This window comes from Trichophyton rubrum, assembly GCF_000151425.1.
Source record: "Trichophyton rubrum CBS 118892 genomic scaffold supercont2.2, whole genome shotgun sequence".
NCBI classification, from domain to species: Eukaryota; Fungi; Ascomycota; class Eurotiomycetes; order Onygenales; family Arthrodermataceae; genus Trichophyton; species Trichophyton rubrum.
The window spans coordinates 2,646,602-2,662,750 of NW_003456427.1; the positions used below are offsets into that span (position 1 = coordinate 2,646,602).

General features: G+C 48.5%; 7 protein-coding genes across 7 annotated transcripts; 5 read left to right on the forward strand and 2 right to left on the reverse strand.

The window, feature by feature from the left end:
- Positions 1-974: 974 nt before the first annotated feature.
- TERG_02588 (uncharacterized protein) lies at positions 975-1,797 on the forward strand (the record flags this gene model as incomplete). The annotated part of the gene is made up of 2 exons (XM_003237831.1): positions 975-1,079; positions 1,156-1,797. The coding sequence occupies 2 exons, from the start codon at positions 975-977 to the stop codon at positions 1,795-1,797; spliced, it is 747 nt and encodes a 248-aa protein (XP_003237879.1).
- A 1,486-nt stretch (positions 1,798-3,283) lies between these two features.
- Positions 3,284-3,715, forward strand: TERG_02589 (uncharacterized protein; the record flags this gene model as incomplete). The annotated part of the gene is made up of 1 exon (XM_003237832.2): positions 3,284-3,715. One exon carries the CDS (start codon positions 3,284-3,286, stop codon positions 3,713-3,715), a length of 432 nt encoding a protein of 143 aa, XP_003237880.2.
- Positions 3,716-4,234: 519 nt separating this feature from the next.
- Positions 4,235-5,143, reverse strand: TERG_02590 (peptidyl-prolyl cis-trans isomerase D; the record flags this gene model as incomplete). The annotated part of the gene is made up of 1 exon (XM_003237833.2): positions 4,235-5,143. One exon carries the CDS (start codon positions 5,141-5,143, stop codon positions 4,235-4,237), a length of 909 nt encoding a protein of 302 aa, XP_003237881.2.
- Positions 5,144-6,004: 861 nt separating this feature from the next.
- Positions 6,005-6,866, reverse strand: TERG_02591 (D-tyrosyl-tRNA(Tyr) deacylase; the record flags this gene model as incomplete). Its single annotated transcript, XM_003237834.1, has 5 exons — positions 6,005-6,076; positions 6,145-6,338; positions 6,443-6,485; positions 6,568-6,746; positions 6,860-6,866. 5 exons carry the CDS (start codon positions 6,864-6,866, stop codon positions 6,005-6,007), a joined length of 495 nt encoding a protein of 164 aa, XP_003237882.1.
- A 1,014-nt stretch (positions 6,867-7,880) lies between these two features.
- TERG_02592 (uncharacterized protein) lies at positions 7,881-10,230 on the forward strand (the record flags this gene model as incomplete). The annotated part of the gene is made up of 3 exons (XM_003237835.2): positions 7,881-8,396; positions 8,468-10,038; positions 10,170-10,230. Exons 1-3 carry the CDS (start codon positions 8,142-8,144, stop codon positions 10,228-10,230), a joined length of 1,887 nt encoding a protein of 628 aa, XP_003237883.1. The 5' UTR covers positions 7,881-8,141.
- A 268-nt stretch (positions 10,231-10,498) lies between these two features.
- TERG_11866 (uncharacterized protein) lies at positions 10,499-10,951 on the forward strand (the record flags this gene model as incomplete). The annotated part of the gene is made up of 1 exon (XM_047750912.1): positions 10,499-10,951. The coding sequence occupies one exon, from the start codon at positions 10,499-10,501 to the stop codon at positions 10,949-10,951; it is 453 nt and encodes a 150-aa protein (XP_047605694.1).
- A 1,770-nt stretch (positions 10,952-12,721) lies between these two features.
- TERG_02593 (uncharacterized protein) lies at positions 12,722-16,145 on the forward strand. Its single transcript, XM_003237837.2, has 2 exons — positions 12,722-14,678; positions 14,781-16,145. The coding sequence occupies exons 1-2, from the start codon at positions 14,278-14,280 to the stop codon at positions 15,031-15,033; spliced, it is 654 nt and encodes a 217-aa protein (XP_003237885.1). The 5' UTR covers positions 12,722-14,277; the 3' UTR covers positions 15,034-16,145.
- The last annotated feature ends 4 nt before the right edge of the window (positions 16,146-16,149 follow it).

The window sequence follows — 16,149 nt, forward strand, 5'->3', positions numbered from 1 at the left end:
CACAGGACTAGGTGACCTGACTGGCTTCCCCTGGCTTTCCCTTCCCCCTGAATAGCAGCCTTTCAGTGTTTGCTCTCAACGAGCAGTTACGACGTGGGACTCTCCCATTCGCCTACTAGAATGGAACTTTCTTCGGGAATACCGAGAATGCTTGAGCTTTGTTCGCTCAGAGTGAAAAGGGGTCTATATAAACGGGTTTAAATCAAGTCTCGGTCGAGAAGAGCTTATCAAGCGCCACAAGGAGCTTTGGAACACTCGTAAAATGAGAGAATATCTCTCATCCAGGGTTTCCAAGGTAGTTATCTGGATCTGTGGGGGGGAGGGGAGAAGGGGGGTTCAGGCATGAACGCCCCGATCCAACGCTTGGCCCGTCGGACATATAGAATTCTGCGGCCTCACCTGACAGTCGACCGTTGAGAAGCTGTTGCTGTCAACCCCACTGGATTACCCATGAACCTAGTCAGTTAACGGTTAAGCAGCGGAGTAAGCTTAACCATTTCCTTGGCTCCCTATTACTCGTTGACAAGCTTGTTGTCCGATCGTAAGATCGCACTCCCAAAAACTGCCTCAGGACCGAAATATTCAATATTAGGACTCATTGACGAGGAAGCTTTTACCGAAAAGATCCAGATAGGCCCATCTTTGACCCTTCACATAGCCATGAACAATCTAACTATATCGATGTTGTTAGCTACCTCAGGTGATCCAGGTACAAAAAATGCCCGTAGCCATGGAGCACAGCATCCCTGGACAACTGGAAGAGCCAGGGTCGAAATATATTTGTTGACATGCCAAACGCGAAGGATCCACGCATCGGACGGAAGCGCATAACAACCAGCTCCAGTTGAGGCCATTAGGGTAACACTGGGATCCACCTCTCCTGCAGTGCAGTAATATAAAGGGCGTTCTGTCTCCCTCCTCAATTGATTCAACGTTGACGTGAACACCCATGAGAAGCATTACACACGAGAAAGATGAAGCTCTCAAAGGTGTTATCCTATTCCGCATCTCTCGGCTTCTTAGGGGTAGTGTCGGCAACTCCCCTTCAAACAAACCAGGGACTATCAGCCAGACAAGAGGTATAGTTTATATATGATACCACTCGATATCCTCCTCATTGAACAGCCGAATCTTACATATGGACAAAATATATAGCCAGATATATTTCCCAAAAGATGCTATCCAAACCCGTGCAAGAATATCCAATACGATCCCCAACATTCAGACTCGGTGTGCGGAGACCCACGGCTTGGACCGCTGACCCTACCAACCCGTTTCCCTGTGTCGGTTGAAACAGCCACGTATTATAGATACGGCGGCCTCTGCGCGGATGAGTTCATTATGAGATGGGCCGGGGACTTAGACCCAAAGAAGTGGTTCAATTATCCGGATTTCGACGGTTTCGCGCTCGACTCTCAGGGCAAACCAATAATGTCTGAGGCTACTATAACCAAAGGAAGAAAACTGGACCGATTTGGGAGCCCGAAGGGCAAGTTCGTTGCGCCTTTGGGATCATCGTATATCTCGCGAGCGCTGCCACCGCCGAACCTCGCACCAGGCAAATCAGGAAACTACCCGGACAACTACCACGTTTATGAGGTAATGAAACCTTTCGCGGGTTTCTTAGGGCCGGTAGCTAGCTGGTTTGGCCAACCAGGCTTTGGCTCTCAGATTTATCTTAAAGTTAGTGTTCAGGAGCTGCTCGATGGAGGCTTCCTGCGAGAGTTGAAGGAGGAGGAGTTTGACGAACCATCTGAATACTCATACGACCCTTCTAACCAACGTGGCAAGGCATAACTAACTAAGCGTTGGTTCCACAGCATAGTTATATCGATCTAATAGCCATTTTGATAATTCTTGAATATATGCAGTCAGTTCATCTCAAAAGGCAGGACCATACTCCGTACCTCGTAGGAATATACAATTTGGCACTCTTCAGTAGAAAATATTGTGTAAATCTGCACAGCAATACCTTTCATCTTACAGGATGAGTGCAGGTAGCGGTATAACTAATGGTAGTAAACATGGTGACGATTAAGGTTAAGGGGTTGACGCCACTTCAGGGATATATCAAGAACCATGACATGAGCTGCATAGTTCTTTGCGGGGAAGCATGTCCATGCATAGACATATATCCTTCTCGTACCACAAGCAAGATTCAGGACTAGAAGATAATATTCTGAGGAGTCAGCGAAATATTGACGTGTTGATGCGAGAGATTTACCATGGGCCTCAACGAGATCCGGACGGCGATGCGAGTTGATCGCAGGAAGCCGGCAACAGAGCAGCCAGGAGTGCACGTAAGTAACTATACGAACCGATATAGTCGGCCAACAAACTAACATGAAACAAATCAACAGAATAGATGGCATCCTGACAGTTAGTGGGTTCCTTTCACCATTATCAGTATTGAAGTATAAGTTGACCTTATGTGTAAATATACATAGTTCCCGCCTGTGGCAGCATCAAGAACGGCGAAACAGTCAAGATCGAATGCCTTGACTGGACCGGCGGGCAGATCAAGAACAACGACTGTGCAGATGATGTCCGTGATGTTGACTTGACACATGTTCATTATTTAAGCGGCCCGTTTGATATAGAAACAGCAGAGCCTGGAGATGTGCTCGTCGTTGAGATTCAGGACGTCCAGCCGTTTCAGGACGAACCATGGGGGTTCACTGGAATCTTTGCAGCTAATAACGGAGGAGGATTCCTGTCAGAGTTTTATCCGCAAGCGTAAGTAGTCTGCCAGCCCGTCTTAGTTAATTGATATCCAGTCTGATAATGTAGATAGAGCGAAGGCAATCTGGGACTTTGAAGGGATATTCTGCTCCTCGAGGCATATCCCTGGGGTTCGATTTGCGGGATTAATTCATCCTGGAATCCTTGGATGCGCACCATCTGCAGAGATCCTGGCTGAATGGAACAGGAGAGAAGGACAGTTGATGGCAGAGAACCTGGGATCAGAAGTGGCGAAACCACCTGAGGTCAAGAATGCACATGCTGGAGGAGCTACAGGCGAATTGAAGGCCAAAATACAAAAGGAGGGAGCTCGGACTGTCCCTGTACGACGCCTTTTGTTTATGATCCTTTGCATCTAGCATGTGGTAACTAAGACTATATACAGGGCCGACCTGAAAATGGTGGAAACTGTGATATCAAAAACCTCAGCCGTGGAAGCAAAGTCTACCTCCCCGTGCACGTCAAGGGAGCCAAATTCTCTGTAGGAGACCTGCATTTCTCTCAAGGCGACGGGGAGATCTCCTTCTGTGGCGCTATCGAAATGGCTGGTATCGTCACGGTTAAACTCAGCGTGATCAAGAACGGCACGGCCCAAATGGCGATGAAATCTCCTATTTTCATACCAGGTCCAGTCGAACCCCAGTTTGGACCCGGTCGATATCTGACCTTTGAAGGATTCAGCGTCGATCATAATGGGAAGCAGCATCACCTGGATGCTACTGTTGCCTACAGGGAGACATGTAGGAGGGTGATTGAATACCTGCGTAGGTTTGGGTATTCGGATGAACAGGTGTATCTGCTGCTTAGTTGTGCGCCAGTCCAGGGCCATATTGCTGGGCTGGTGGATATTCCGAATGCATGTACAACGATGGGGGTGCCCATGGATATTTTCGACTTCGATATTCGTCCTGAAGCTGTTCCTAGGAAGAGGGATCTAGGGAGTTGCGCCTTTACCAGCGATCGCAAGGTTTAGTGTCAAACCTGCAAGAGTACTATTAATTACTAGGTAGTAACTAGTTCAGCCTTTTCTTGTCTCTTTCAGAAGTCTGATGGTTTATTATTCTTTACCTTGCCAAAGTTGGCAGAGCTCAGTAAAGGGTTCGTGCTATCACTCAAAGCATGCTGTCGAGCATTATTTCCAAGTATATAATAACCGCATAACTTCCTGTTTTGAAATGATTCTGCATCGATATGTAGATGTAGAGTCATGGAGAAACAAAATGGGCGAAGAAAAAAAAAAAAAAAAAAAAAAAAAGCCAACGCCATGGGCTCCGGCTCCGGCTCCAGGGTTTCTTATCCTCTTCAGTAAACCAAATGGCAAAAAAATGGTCCAGTGAGTGATGAAAAAAGCGAGAACGTATTTAAATTACACGCTTTGTTCCTTTCTAATATAAAAAGGGATTGAAATGTCGTTAATTGGCGTACATGATTTGGGTTGCATATTGCATCTTGTATGCGATAGCTAGGGCCGATATCGCATAATTTCCATGAATTAGGAGAAGAATTTCTTTGCAGCAGCTTTGGCCTTGCGGTCTTGCTCAGCAATACTCTTCTTCACACGGGAGATCTCGGCAATGATTCCAGCGTCGTTGGGGGCAAACTTGGCAGCAGCTTCCAGATCCTTGAGAGCCTCGTCCTCCTCCTTCAATCCAGCGAGGGCAACGGCTCGTCGATAGAGGGCCTTTGCCCGGTCTGCATCCTTGGCTTTGGCATGATCGGCTTGGTCAAGAGCATATCCAGCCCAGGTTCGGCCGTCATTGTAGCGTTTCAATTTGTTAGCAAGCAGGGCGGAGTTAGAGTGGAGGGCAAATCGGAGAGTCATCATCTGTCCAGCAAGCTCTGGGGGATCATTCTCAGAAGGCTCGGCATATTCATTAAGATAGCGCAGACCCTTTTGGTATTTCTCCAGACCTAGCTGCACATCACCAGACTTGAAAGCAGTGTTGCCAAACTCCTTGAGTTCAGTGGCGATCTTGAAATACTCGGGACCAGTGAACTCCTGGTTGTTGTCTTCTGGATAGTCTTCATATGTATCTCCAGTTGGGTCCACAGCACGCTTAGTAGCGGTTTCATAGTCATCGCCCGTAATTTCACCGCAGGCAACGACCTTGACTTCTGAGTGTGGCTTGTCACCAGGGCTGGTTGGGAGTTGTTCTACCTTGCGGACAAGTCCTTTGCCGTTGATCACCTCTCCGAATACGACGTGCTTTCCATCAAGATGAGGGGTGGGAACAGTAGTAACAAAGAACTGGCTTCCATTGGTTCCGGGTCCGGAGTTGGCCATGGAGAGCAGGAATGGACGGTCATGCTTGAGCTCGAAGTTCTCATCGTCGAATTTCTCCCCATAGATTGACTCTCCACCAGTGCCGTTAAACTCGGTGAAATCACCACCCTGGATCATGAACTGCTTGATAACTCGGTGGAAGATAGATCCTAGTAGAAGGATGAACTTAGAAATGGCTTCACCAAAGCCCAATGTAGCAAAAGAAAAGCACTGATGTACGCACCCTTGTAGCTCAATGGCTTTCCAGACTTGCCCTCTCCCTTTTCTCCAGTGCAGAGGGCACGAAAATTCTCTGCGGTCTTGGGGACGACTGTTTCACGTCAGCTTTTTCTCGTTCTGTCTCTCCGAGTAGAAGAAGCTGGATGCTAACCATCGTTGTACTACATATCGTTGGCCACCAGTTAGTAATAAGTCAGCAAGGCACCGATAACCAAGCTCGACCAGACTTTGCGAAGCTTACCAATTCAAACACAACCCTTCCCTCTGGTCTTCCGCCAATCTCGATGTCAAAGTATACGCGCGGGCGAACTCCTGGAAGCAGGTGTCGGTCAGCAAGAGGCTCTAGAGGTTAAGAAATTATGCTCTATGTACCTAAGGTTTCAGCCATGGTTTCGTCGGCCAGGCACAATTGCACTGTGTAGGTCTATCTTCTTCGATAACCGTCTTCTGACTAGCACAGGGTGAGTGTCTGATATCACAAATAACTGAGGCAGAGGTGAGAAAGCGAGGAAGTGAAGAAGAAAGCGAAAGCAGGAAGATTAAAAGAAGAAGAGGCAGAGGAAGTTCAGGAACCTTCTACGCTTTGGGGACCCGCGCGGGAGGCAAACAGTGCAAACATCCCCGCGCTAAGAGCAGCCACCTCGAGCCCTAAGCCCTAATTCCGCTTTGGGAAATCAACGTCTTTGATATCTAAGTCTATTATAAAGATACAACAAGCAGTCCTGGGATGCGACAGGTGGCCTACGATAGATGAGATGCCTAGCTGGCACTGGCACTGGCACTGGCGTTGTCTTCCTTCTTTGCTGGATTTGTGTCGATCTCGAGCGTGACCTGAACCCTCCTTAGCACCGGCGCTATACGAGTACAAAGAACAAGGGCAAAGGAGCACAGATACATACCGGTCCATCGTTGACTAAACCTACCTCCATCATGGCTTGGAAAACTCCGTCCTTAACCCGCTCTGCAGTGTACAAATTCTGCACCTTTGAGTGGAAGTACTCATACAGCTCTCGAGCCGTCTTAGGATCTGCTGCTTTGTGGAAGTCGGGCTTATTGCCTTTTTTCAAAGTAGCAAGCAGCGTGAATTGTGACACTGTTCGGCAAATAGATACATGCATTAGCCTGGGAGAGGGTAACCGAGGGGGGCAAACTTGGTAACTATCCAATAGGTGATATAATATGGATGTATCTACGTACCGCAGAGAACCTCCCCCTGGATGTCTTGCACGTTCTTCTTCCACTGGAAATAACCAAATAGGGCTATATCAGCACTGCTATTGTTATAGATCCGATTTGGGGGTACATGAGAGGAGGATAGGTACATTTGCCCCGGTTTCATCAGGCCACATCTTCAGCTTCAACAGCTTGGCCGCTAGGGTATCTGCATCTTTCTGGGTATCATCTGGCCCGACAGCGGCAAACACCAGCACTCCACGGCCAATCGACGAAACGAGCTGTTTATCAACAGTAACCGAGGCAGATGTCACTCTTTGTAAGATCGCTGGATCAACAGGTCAAGGAGATGGTCAGAAGTAGTTAGTCAAGATGTGCTACGCCGGCTGTGTTCCCAGGGCTGAATAATGGGAGAAAAGAGGGGAGAAAGGGATGTCACACCTTTCATCTTCCCTGCGACGAGCGGAGATCTTAAAATAGTATCACGGCTATGTCATTATCTGGATGCCATGTATGGAAGTACTTTGTCTTTTTATTTTCGACGAATGTATAAATCATAGCAAGTTGATATAGAAAATATTATATTATTAGTCAGCATTTGATGGCTCAGCCGGTGATTTACAATGGCTAGTTACATGCGAGTCTCACAGGCGAGGCTCTTTACAGTCAATGGAGGACAGAAGAGGCTATTCTACATGCATCTCTACCTGTAATAAGTGAGGTGATCCCCCACACACACTTGAGACCAAAGGCTCCTAAAAAGAGGCATGAAGTAGTACCGTATAAACCCCGTATTATCTCCGATACATCTCAGATACAGCAGCTTATTCTTAGACACATTCCAAACTGTGAGGTAGTACAGCCTGAGCTAGCTTCTTGGAGAACGGTCAGATTAGTCGTCGTTGTCGTCAATCTATCGCCCGCACTGGATAAAACGCCATGTATCAACAGGGGAGCCTAGATGTCCAGCGGAAGGCGGCATGGGGCTATCTGCGGCACAGTGATGCATGAATTATCCTCCGTAATTGACATGAGGAAGGTCGTCTCAAGAAGGGAATTGCAGATTCGACTGATTGCTTCCCATGGATCGGAGGGGATTTCTGTAGCCTGGCGGCTACCTGCTTGCATTATTTTGATCCCCTCCTCCTTGTCCTCAAGCCCGTCATCTAGTTGAAAGTACCCATCTCAGCCACTGCAACTGCTGGATATGCGACACATGACGGTTACCGCATCTGAATCACCCGGCAAGTCAGCCAAAAGCCGTCATCGGTGCCGTCGATGCCGTCGGACAAGCGAGAAACGACGAAGTGAAGTTGAAAATATCCAGATCGGGCGCACTCACGTGATCCGGCGCCTAAGTTCTTCCGTGAGTTTCGGCTTCCAAGATTTCTTGGCACAAATCGGCTTGGCGCAGCTTCTTGATGGACGATGAAGATGAAGATGAAGATGAAGCAGTTCGAAAGCAACCGAACAGCTTCCCGCATCTCGCATCTCGCATTCGACCTCTCGCTCAGCTGAATTCACACGCGTCTGCACGGTAACGGAAACCATTGTCCCAGCGCTACGCCGAAGCTGCCCGATTTCGTGATCCGTTTCCCTCGCAACCGGGTTGACCTCATCCACACCCTGTACCACTCCTTCAGTTCCTGCACGCACGCCCACGCATAACTATCTTGAGCTTCGGATAGAGCACTACTGAGAGCCAGGTTATGAAGACATCATCATGACTTCCCGAAAAACGCAGCAAGAAATCGACAAGACCTTCAAGAAGGTCGGTGAGGGCATACAATCTTTTGAAGGGATATATGAGAAGATCCGAAGCTCCAGCAATGCCGCCCAACGAGACAAGCTTGAAGACAATCTTAAACGAGAGATCAAGAAACTACAACGGTTTAGAGACCAGATCAAGACATGGGCTGCCGGAAATGAGGTCAAGGACAAAAGCCCGCTGCTGGAACAACGGCGAGCCATAGAAACAGTGCGCACTATATATTCCCCCTTTCTTACCCTAGCCAGCGTTAGGGAGGCGATACTAACACTCAGATCTAGTGTATGGAACAGTTTAAGGCTGTAGAGAAGGAAATGAAGACCAAGGCCTACTCGAAAGAGGGGCTTTCGGCTGCTGCGCGCCTGGATCCCAAGGAGAAAGAGAAAGCCGACACGTGTGATTTTCTCTCCTCAACAGTTGACATTCTACAGCAGAAAATAGAGGCTATGGAAGCTGAAGAAGAGTCTATACAAGCGTCAATGAAAAAGGGCAAGAGGGACATTGCCAAGTCGAATCGGTTAGCGGATATCGAACGGTTATCGGAACGACATAAATGGCACGTTGGGAAGCTAGAATTACTCCTACGATCATTACAGAACGGCAATGTCGAAACACAACAAGTGCTTGATGCTCAAGAAGCCATCAAATATTATGCCGAGGACGGCCATAATCCCGACTTTTGCGGAGAGGACGAGACCATCTACGACGACATACCGCTAGGCGACGATGAGGTCCAGTTCGGCATGAACAACGACAACGACCGGGTATCATCACAAGACACCCAATCGATACAGGAAGATGATGCGGAATCCCGGCAGGCCAACAAGGGCAAGTCAGATTCAGGTCCTGCACGACGGCCATCAACACAGATGAAATCCCCTCTACCCGTCCTTGCCACGCTCCATCTTAATGGTCCTTCGTCATCCTCAGCAAGCTCAATGAAACCTGCACCTCCTCCGGCACGGTTACCTGGAGAGACTCTCAAATATGCCTCTGCTGCCGCTGCCGCTGCTGCCAGTGACAAGGCTGGTGTTGGGATCGCACCCCTCCCACCACCACCTGGTGCCAGTCCCGCGGTATCAGCAGCACAGCTTGCTTCCAAAGCGTCGTCAACGGCGTCACCTATGGTTCAGCCCGCACAGCCAGTGCAGGTACAACGGCTGATGTCCTCTGCCGGCAGCGCAGACGAGTCAGGGAGTCAATCTAAGTCACCTACATTAAGTCCGAGTGTGACTGCAGCCAGCCGACCGGGGACCATGCCTCCTACACCCGCGATGTCCAAAACAGAAACATCAGCAACAACCCCGGCTGCATCAACGTCGGCCTCTAATAAGGAGCGTACAGTGACGAATGGCCAAGCAAAGGGGAAGAGTCCAAACGAACCGGCTGCAGACGAATCGGTATATCATCTTCCTCCAGGTCTCCAAGATCTGATTCATTCCTTCGAGGTGACCAAGTCGCGATCGACGGCTCCTCAATCAACGTCCGTACAGCGGTTATTGGTAGCCTCACATAGTACATGCCCAGAGCCGGGAGATGCGGAAAAACCCCGTCATTACAAGCCCCAGACGCCATACACAACGCCACTTTATTACCCTCAGGAGACATTACCCATATTCGACGATCCACGACTATACGAGACTGGCAGAATAGATACAGACACGCTGTTCTATCTCTTCTACTACCGTCAGTCCACGTATCAGCAGTACCTGGCTGCCAAGGCCCTCAAGAACCAAAGCTGGCGCTTCCACAAGCTATACCAGACCTGGTTCCAGCGCCATGAGGAACCAAAGAACATTACTGAGGAATATGAGCAGGGTACCTATCGGTTCTTTGATTATGAAAGCACCTGGTAAGTTATATTCGACCCCCATCTTTGTCTTGGTAAAGCTTGGGGTTGTGTACCCTGTCTCGGCATTTGGTTACTGTCCCACGGCGGGCGTCAAAAACAGCTTATACTAATAATATCGTGGCTGCTAATAGGATGAACCGACGAAAAGGTGATTTTAAATTTGTCTACAAGTATCTTGAAGATGATTTGTAAAACAGTGCAAGACCGTCTGTCAGTGTCCGCCAAATACAATGACAATCGATTCTGTTGAAGTACAATACACCTCCCTCTACTGTCCCGTCTCGCCCCAATCTCCTTTTTACTCCTTCAGTCCTACCTTTGGTCCTGCATCTTCCTAATTCCTCCTGCACTCACATAACTACGTATCTTACTCTCCCGCAACTTCCGCGTTTTATCTCTTTTTTTAGCTTCTTGTTTTCTATCCATTGGATGAATGGGAATGGGGAATGAGTAAAGTGAAATGATAGGCAATTTTTTAGTTACCTGGGACTGGAATTGGCTGGGAGGGAGTTTAACCTGTTTGATTTCTTTTCTGTCTTCTTCCCGGTGTGATGTCATTTTAATTTGTGAACTACTACTCCGTACTTCTTCCGAGTCTCTTCGAGAGTGTATTTGGCGCAAATCGGCAACTTTTGCTTTTCCCATTCCCACCTTCTTTTTGCTTCTCCTGGTTCTCCAGTGTCTCTCTGTCTCTATGTGCCTTTACCCGGTTACTTCGCCGGAATATTCCCTCGCAATCAGAGAGCAAGACAAGCCAAGTTCAGGACTCCCTCACCTGCAGAACAGCCCCCCAGTCCTCGTCGTGTTTTCTAGTCTCCGCTTCTTCTCGAATCCTTCTCTTGTGGGGGTTCAAGCGCAGGCAGAATCATTATTGGCATCGATCAGGGGGGCAGTGCTAGCGCGATGTAACTAAATGCCGGGGTAGTGAAGAGGGACGGGCCATCGGCAAAAAAGCTGAGGCTGCTTTCAAGGAGTATTTCGGTTTTTCTCACCTGATCATAGTAGTCAAGGCGAAAGAGCCCTTCGAGCCTTTTCCAGCCTCTAGGCACACGGTTTACTTTATTGTTGGATTTATCCTTTCATTTGGCATTCATGGTTTTGAGGCAGTGCTGGAAGAAGACCATTTAGTTACAGCATTCAAGTTTGACCTCGCCAAAAATAAAATGAAACGAGAGAAGGCTTATTCGCTTCTCGGGAGTCTCATGATCCAGTCCTATAAGGCGACGTGTGTTTATTGCACTGGTTGGCTGGTTGGTAGCCTCGGTAGTGCTGGCTATTGGTTCGAGAAAAACTGTCCCTCCTTGTGAAATTGATAATGAGTGATCAAGTTGGGCATCAAGAAAGCAGGGCAGCAAAAAGGACGACGATAAAGAGACTGATTGTTCCACGAGATAGCAATAGCTAATAGCGGAGGAAAGAGAATAAGACATGTTCAGTAACTTATAAGACCGCTGATGCCGGCAAGCCTCTTCTCGTTCCTGATTTCTAATGTCCGACGTCTGCTATCTCTTGCTGTGTTATCAGCTCTAAGTCATTGCATGTTTTGATAGGCTGTCCAATGCCGCGTAAAAGATGAAAACATAATTAACTGGACTGAAAAGGTTATTTCCTCGGAGATGGGCTGCTGTGATTGATTCCCCCTGATGAGATGGATGCCTTGACGCCCTCTTTGCGCTTTGCCTTGGGGTGCTTCGTGTAGAGGCCTGCCTGATACCTGAATCGGTTGCATGTGCGGCCCAGCCCAGTGTGTTGCGCACTGGAGATAGCGAGGGTTGCAAAGGCTGTGTCAGTAGAAGCAGCACGAAGGAGTCTGTATGGTCTCGAGTTTTCTCTTTTCTCTATTCTCTATCAACTGTGATCCTCGAGTTGAGTCTGTCAGTCTGTCAGCCAGTTCTTCTCTCCCAAGGCCGAAAAGCTAGAAGCGAAAGTCCGCCTCGCCCTACCCTGCCACGCCAGGCTGGCTTGCGGCATTTTTAATCGGTCGATGAAGCTAAGGGACCATTGCACTGCCAGCAAGAGACGAAGGACGGGCCAGAAGACGGGCTAGAAGGGAGAGGATGGGCGATGCTGGTCGTTTTGATGCCTGACATTCGATGTTTGACGTTGAAGATGAAGAAAGACGAAGAAGACGAAGAAGGACGAAAATGGGGATGTGCTTAGATAAGCAAGACAGAGCGACTTCCAACCTCTTCCAGAAGAGGAAAAAGACGACGACGAAGATGAAGACAACAAACATCCAGCGACTTGCTGGCACAGAAAAGACGTCAGAGAAGCGGAGAGAGAAACAGGATAGCAGAGACAGAGACACAATGACGGCGATGGTGGTGACCACAGCAACCTCATTAGGCCGGGGTGGTCGGGTTTGAAACGTCTGCATGGCCACGTACCTGACGGAGGCACTGAGGTGACGCTGGTGATGCTTGATGATTGATGGTGAACGCTGCACAGCATCTGCCCGACGCCTGCATAGTACACCTCTCGCTCTCTGATTACTCTCCGTAACCGTGTACATACCGTGCTGCATCTGAATATACTCTGTGCTTGGCTAACCAAGTCGACAGGTCGCACACGATTTAGCAGGTTACACGGGGTGCATCTCTATTGCAGGGTTATTATTAACAGCAGGCCCGTTATTGATTGACTGGTCAAGGAACATTCTCTGGCCAGTGAGAGCGAGCGGCCGGGGTTCTCTTTTCTTTTTTTCTGGCCTGTCGACATGGCCTAAACGGCCCTAAAAAAGGAACGACTCTTGTGGAGCAACCACAGGAAGAAGATCCAAACGACCACTGCATCTTGCAGACACCCGGTCTATCACTCATCCTTTGCCCATCCAAACAATATCACCGTGATGGAAATCCCTCATCTTCAGGCTCCATTGTCGGCCCGCCCCGTCATCGATATTTACGAGAGAGGCCTTTCCTTCACCGCAATAAGGGTGGTGCCCGTATCAGACTAACAACCCATGGGCTAACTAGCTGGCTTACTGGAATGAGGCGAAGGCGAGATGGATGGGAGGGCTGAGCAGTCGGTCTCCGTCTCATACACACACCACCATCCCATCCTATCCCATCTCGATGACTAGTTGACCAGCCAGTCTGCGTCTGCCCTTCCGTGGAGTTTTCGCTCCGGTCTAAGTTAGCTCTGTCTATGCGAACTTGATCTCCATATCACCCTTCCTCTTACCACTGCATATGCTCGTTTGTAAACCATCCAAGGTCTCCTCCGCCTTGCCCGCTGTGGGACCCAAGGTCACTCTTGTCACCCCTCCGGCTATTCTACGTCTCTTCCTCTGATATCTGATTTCCGGCGCCGATTGCCGGTCGAAGCTGACTCTGCATGTACCGCCATTCCTTTGTTTAAGAGGTTGCTCTTATTACTCCATACTCAACTCGGCGGTTTCCATCCCGCTGCCCCTTCTTCTACTGTCCTTATGATTAGGCTTGTCTCCTATCAGCATCGAGCTGATATTCGCTTACGGCCAAATACCATTCTGCTTCACTTCTTCTTCCTCCCCCTAACCAATTCTTTGCGTCTCTGATACGTACCCGCCTCTTTCCCCGACGTCATTTCCTCTCTCGTACTCTTACAGAGAGGCTGTGTTCCCATCACTCTTCTTCCACGTGCAAAGTGCACTCCTTATTTTCTATTCTATTTTATTTTTTCAAAACAGAGAAGCACTTGCTGCCCGCTCATGTAATCGTGCCACCTGGGACCAGCGAGTTATCTGGCCAACCAATCTACTGGGTGTTTCCAAGTGCATGGGGGTAGCATAACCGCTAGCTTCACTCTTTGCTGTTGTTTCAATCGAACTCATCGTCCCCTCGTCGTTTACCCCTCGAGTCAGCTCGTTAACACACCGAGGCTGTGAAACGTTCGATGGGCATCATTCTGCTTGTCTTGCATTCCTGCTTAGGTTATCTGGGGATCTGCTGCTTTCTGCTGTTTCCCTTTTCCTTCCCTTTCCCCTTCCCTTGTCACGTGTGGCTGCAAAGGCTGCCATTTCTTGTGCTAGGTGAAGGTTCGCCTCCTTTCCTCGCTGGTACCTGAAGGGGTATATAAAATATCATCAGTGATCCCCCTTCTTTCTCCATCCCTCCTCATTCACAATCACCATACTACTTGAAAGACATTACATACAATACTCTTGGAGCTCCCTTTTGCTCAAAGACCTTACTCTTCTGCCTACGGCTTGACATTCAACACTACCAACTACCCGTCCCAACCTTCACTACTCATATCATGTCTCTCCCTTACCGTCAGAGGCAGACTACCTACCAGTCTCCCGTCCGTGGGGAGTCATGGAGAGAAACCCTTGATAATACCTACACTACCTCAACTCGGTCGCAGCCAGGCTATCTCTCTTCTCAGGCTCCTCCCATGGCCTACTCAAGCTCGACGGACAGCAACCTATCCATCTCCACATCATACAGCGCAGCGTCAACATACTACAACACCATCCAGTCATGTCACTCACCCCCGAGTTCATATGAATATGATGCTACCTGCGAGTACGAGCCACGTAGCTCGACGCAGGGGCGGCCTAAAAGCCACTCCACCTCGTCCAATCAGGAGTATGTCTTTGATGGCCAGACCATGGCTGCCCTTCCCTCCAGCCCCAGATCATCAACAGCTGCAGAGAGGTACGTTGCCACTCCAACCCCAACCCCAACTTCAACCCCATACTTTACCCATCAATCACGTTACCATAACAGATAGACTAACCCGTGTTGCCACCCATCTAGGTCAACCCAGCGGTTTATCTGCCTGTACGAAAATTGTGAAGGCTCGTTCAGTCGGGTAGCTGATCTGAGCCGACACCAGAAATCAATCCACTTCCCGACGAGAATGGATTGCCCCAAGCCACGCTGCAACCGTAAGGGCTTCATGGGTTTCACTCGCGAAGACCATCTTACCGAGCATCTTCGTCAGTTCCATGGAGAGCAGCTAGCCAAGCGTACCTCCAGCAAATCCAAACGTGCTGAGGCTACATGCTAAGCTTAACAGGCGACCACCAACCTGTTTCTCGTCCTTCTTCCACTTCCTGCCAGAGAGGCAGAGAGACCATACTCTCATTTCATTGCATCCCCTTGATATTTCGGATTGTCTCAGCCCTGATCTAAGCAGCATTTGCATTGCCTTACCTTCGGATTCTCCTTTTTGAGCTGGCACTCATCTGCAGATGAACCGACTTTGTTCGTTTTCTTTCGATTTATTCTTCCATTTTATTCTATTGCCGTCAAATGTTCGAGTGGGACTTGTCTCCCTCGAACATTTGTACTTTACCTTTCTTGACCTGTTTTTCAGCGTCTCTACAATCTACCCAGGACAGTGGCATTGTGTGGACACAAACATCTTTTCTTTCCTATCTCCTTCACCACGCACTAATTATGAGTCTATGCTCTTTAATGCTTTCTATTTTCTCTTTCTCCTTCTCCTTTTCCCAGATTTCTTACTCTTTTCTTTTCTTCAATGTACATGATTTCTTCCTTTTTTCTCCCAAGCTTTTCATCTTCTCGTGTTTTGGACCTTTATCAGTATACTTCTTTCTGTATACGCCAGGTGTATATCATGCGGAGCTATTTCTTTACCTTTCCATTTCTCATAACTCGCCCGAGAATACCGCCTATCGCGCTTGACAATACCTAGTCTTGAAATCGTGAAATTGAACCCAGCCTCATCATCCCCAGTGGCTCAACTTACCCCTTGTTGTCTTTTTCCTTTCCTTTTCTTTTCTTTTCTATTTTTTTTTTTTCTCCTTACTTTACTTTATTCCTTTTTACGTTTGGCTTTTCCGCATCACTATTGGTAGCATCTTTTTCATGGGGAAAGTGTATAACAGGGGGTGATGGGAACAGGCTTACACAGGCCGACCGGTCAACAGGGTTTGTCAGACGTTTGGGTTTGATGGCATCATGGGTACACGGAACTGACAGAGCAAAATGAAATATAACGAAATTACAACAAAAAGAAAAAAAAAATCCACCCGAAACAGGCAACTATCAGGAGGGCACCATGAGGGCACAGGCTCATGGGAATTATTTATCGGAGCATTTCAGCGTTAACGACCTTGATGATATCTTCTTCTTTTCGGCTCGGCTCGTCTTCTTTTTT

Coding starts and splice junctions, on each gene's coding strand:
- TERG_02593 (XM_003237837.2), top strand. CDS start 14,278: ATGTCTCTCCCTTACCGTCAGAGGCAGACTACCTACCAGTCTCCCGTC. Junction 14,679..14,780: donor TCATCAACAGCTGCAGAGAG/GTACGTTGCCAC, acceptor CCACCCATCTAG/GTCAACCCAGCGGTTTATCT.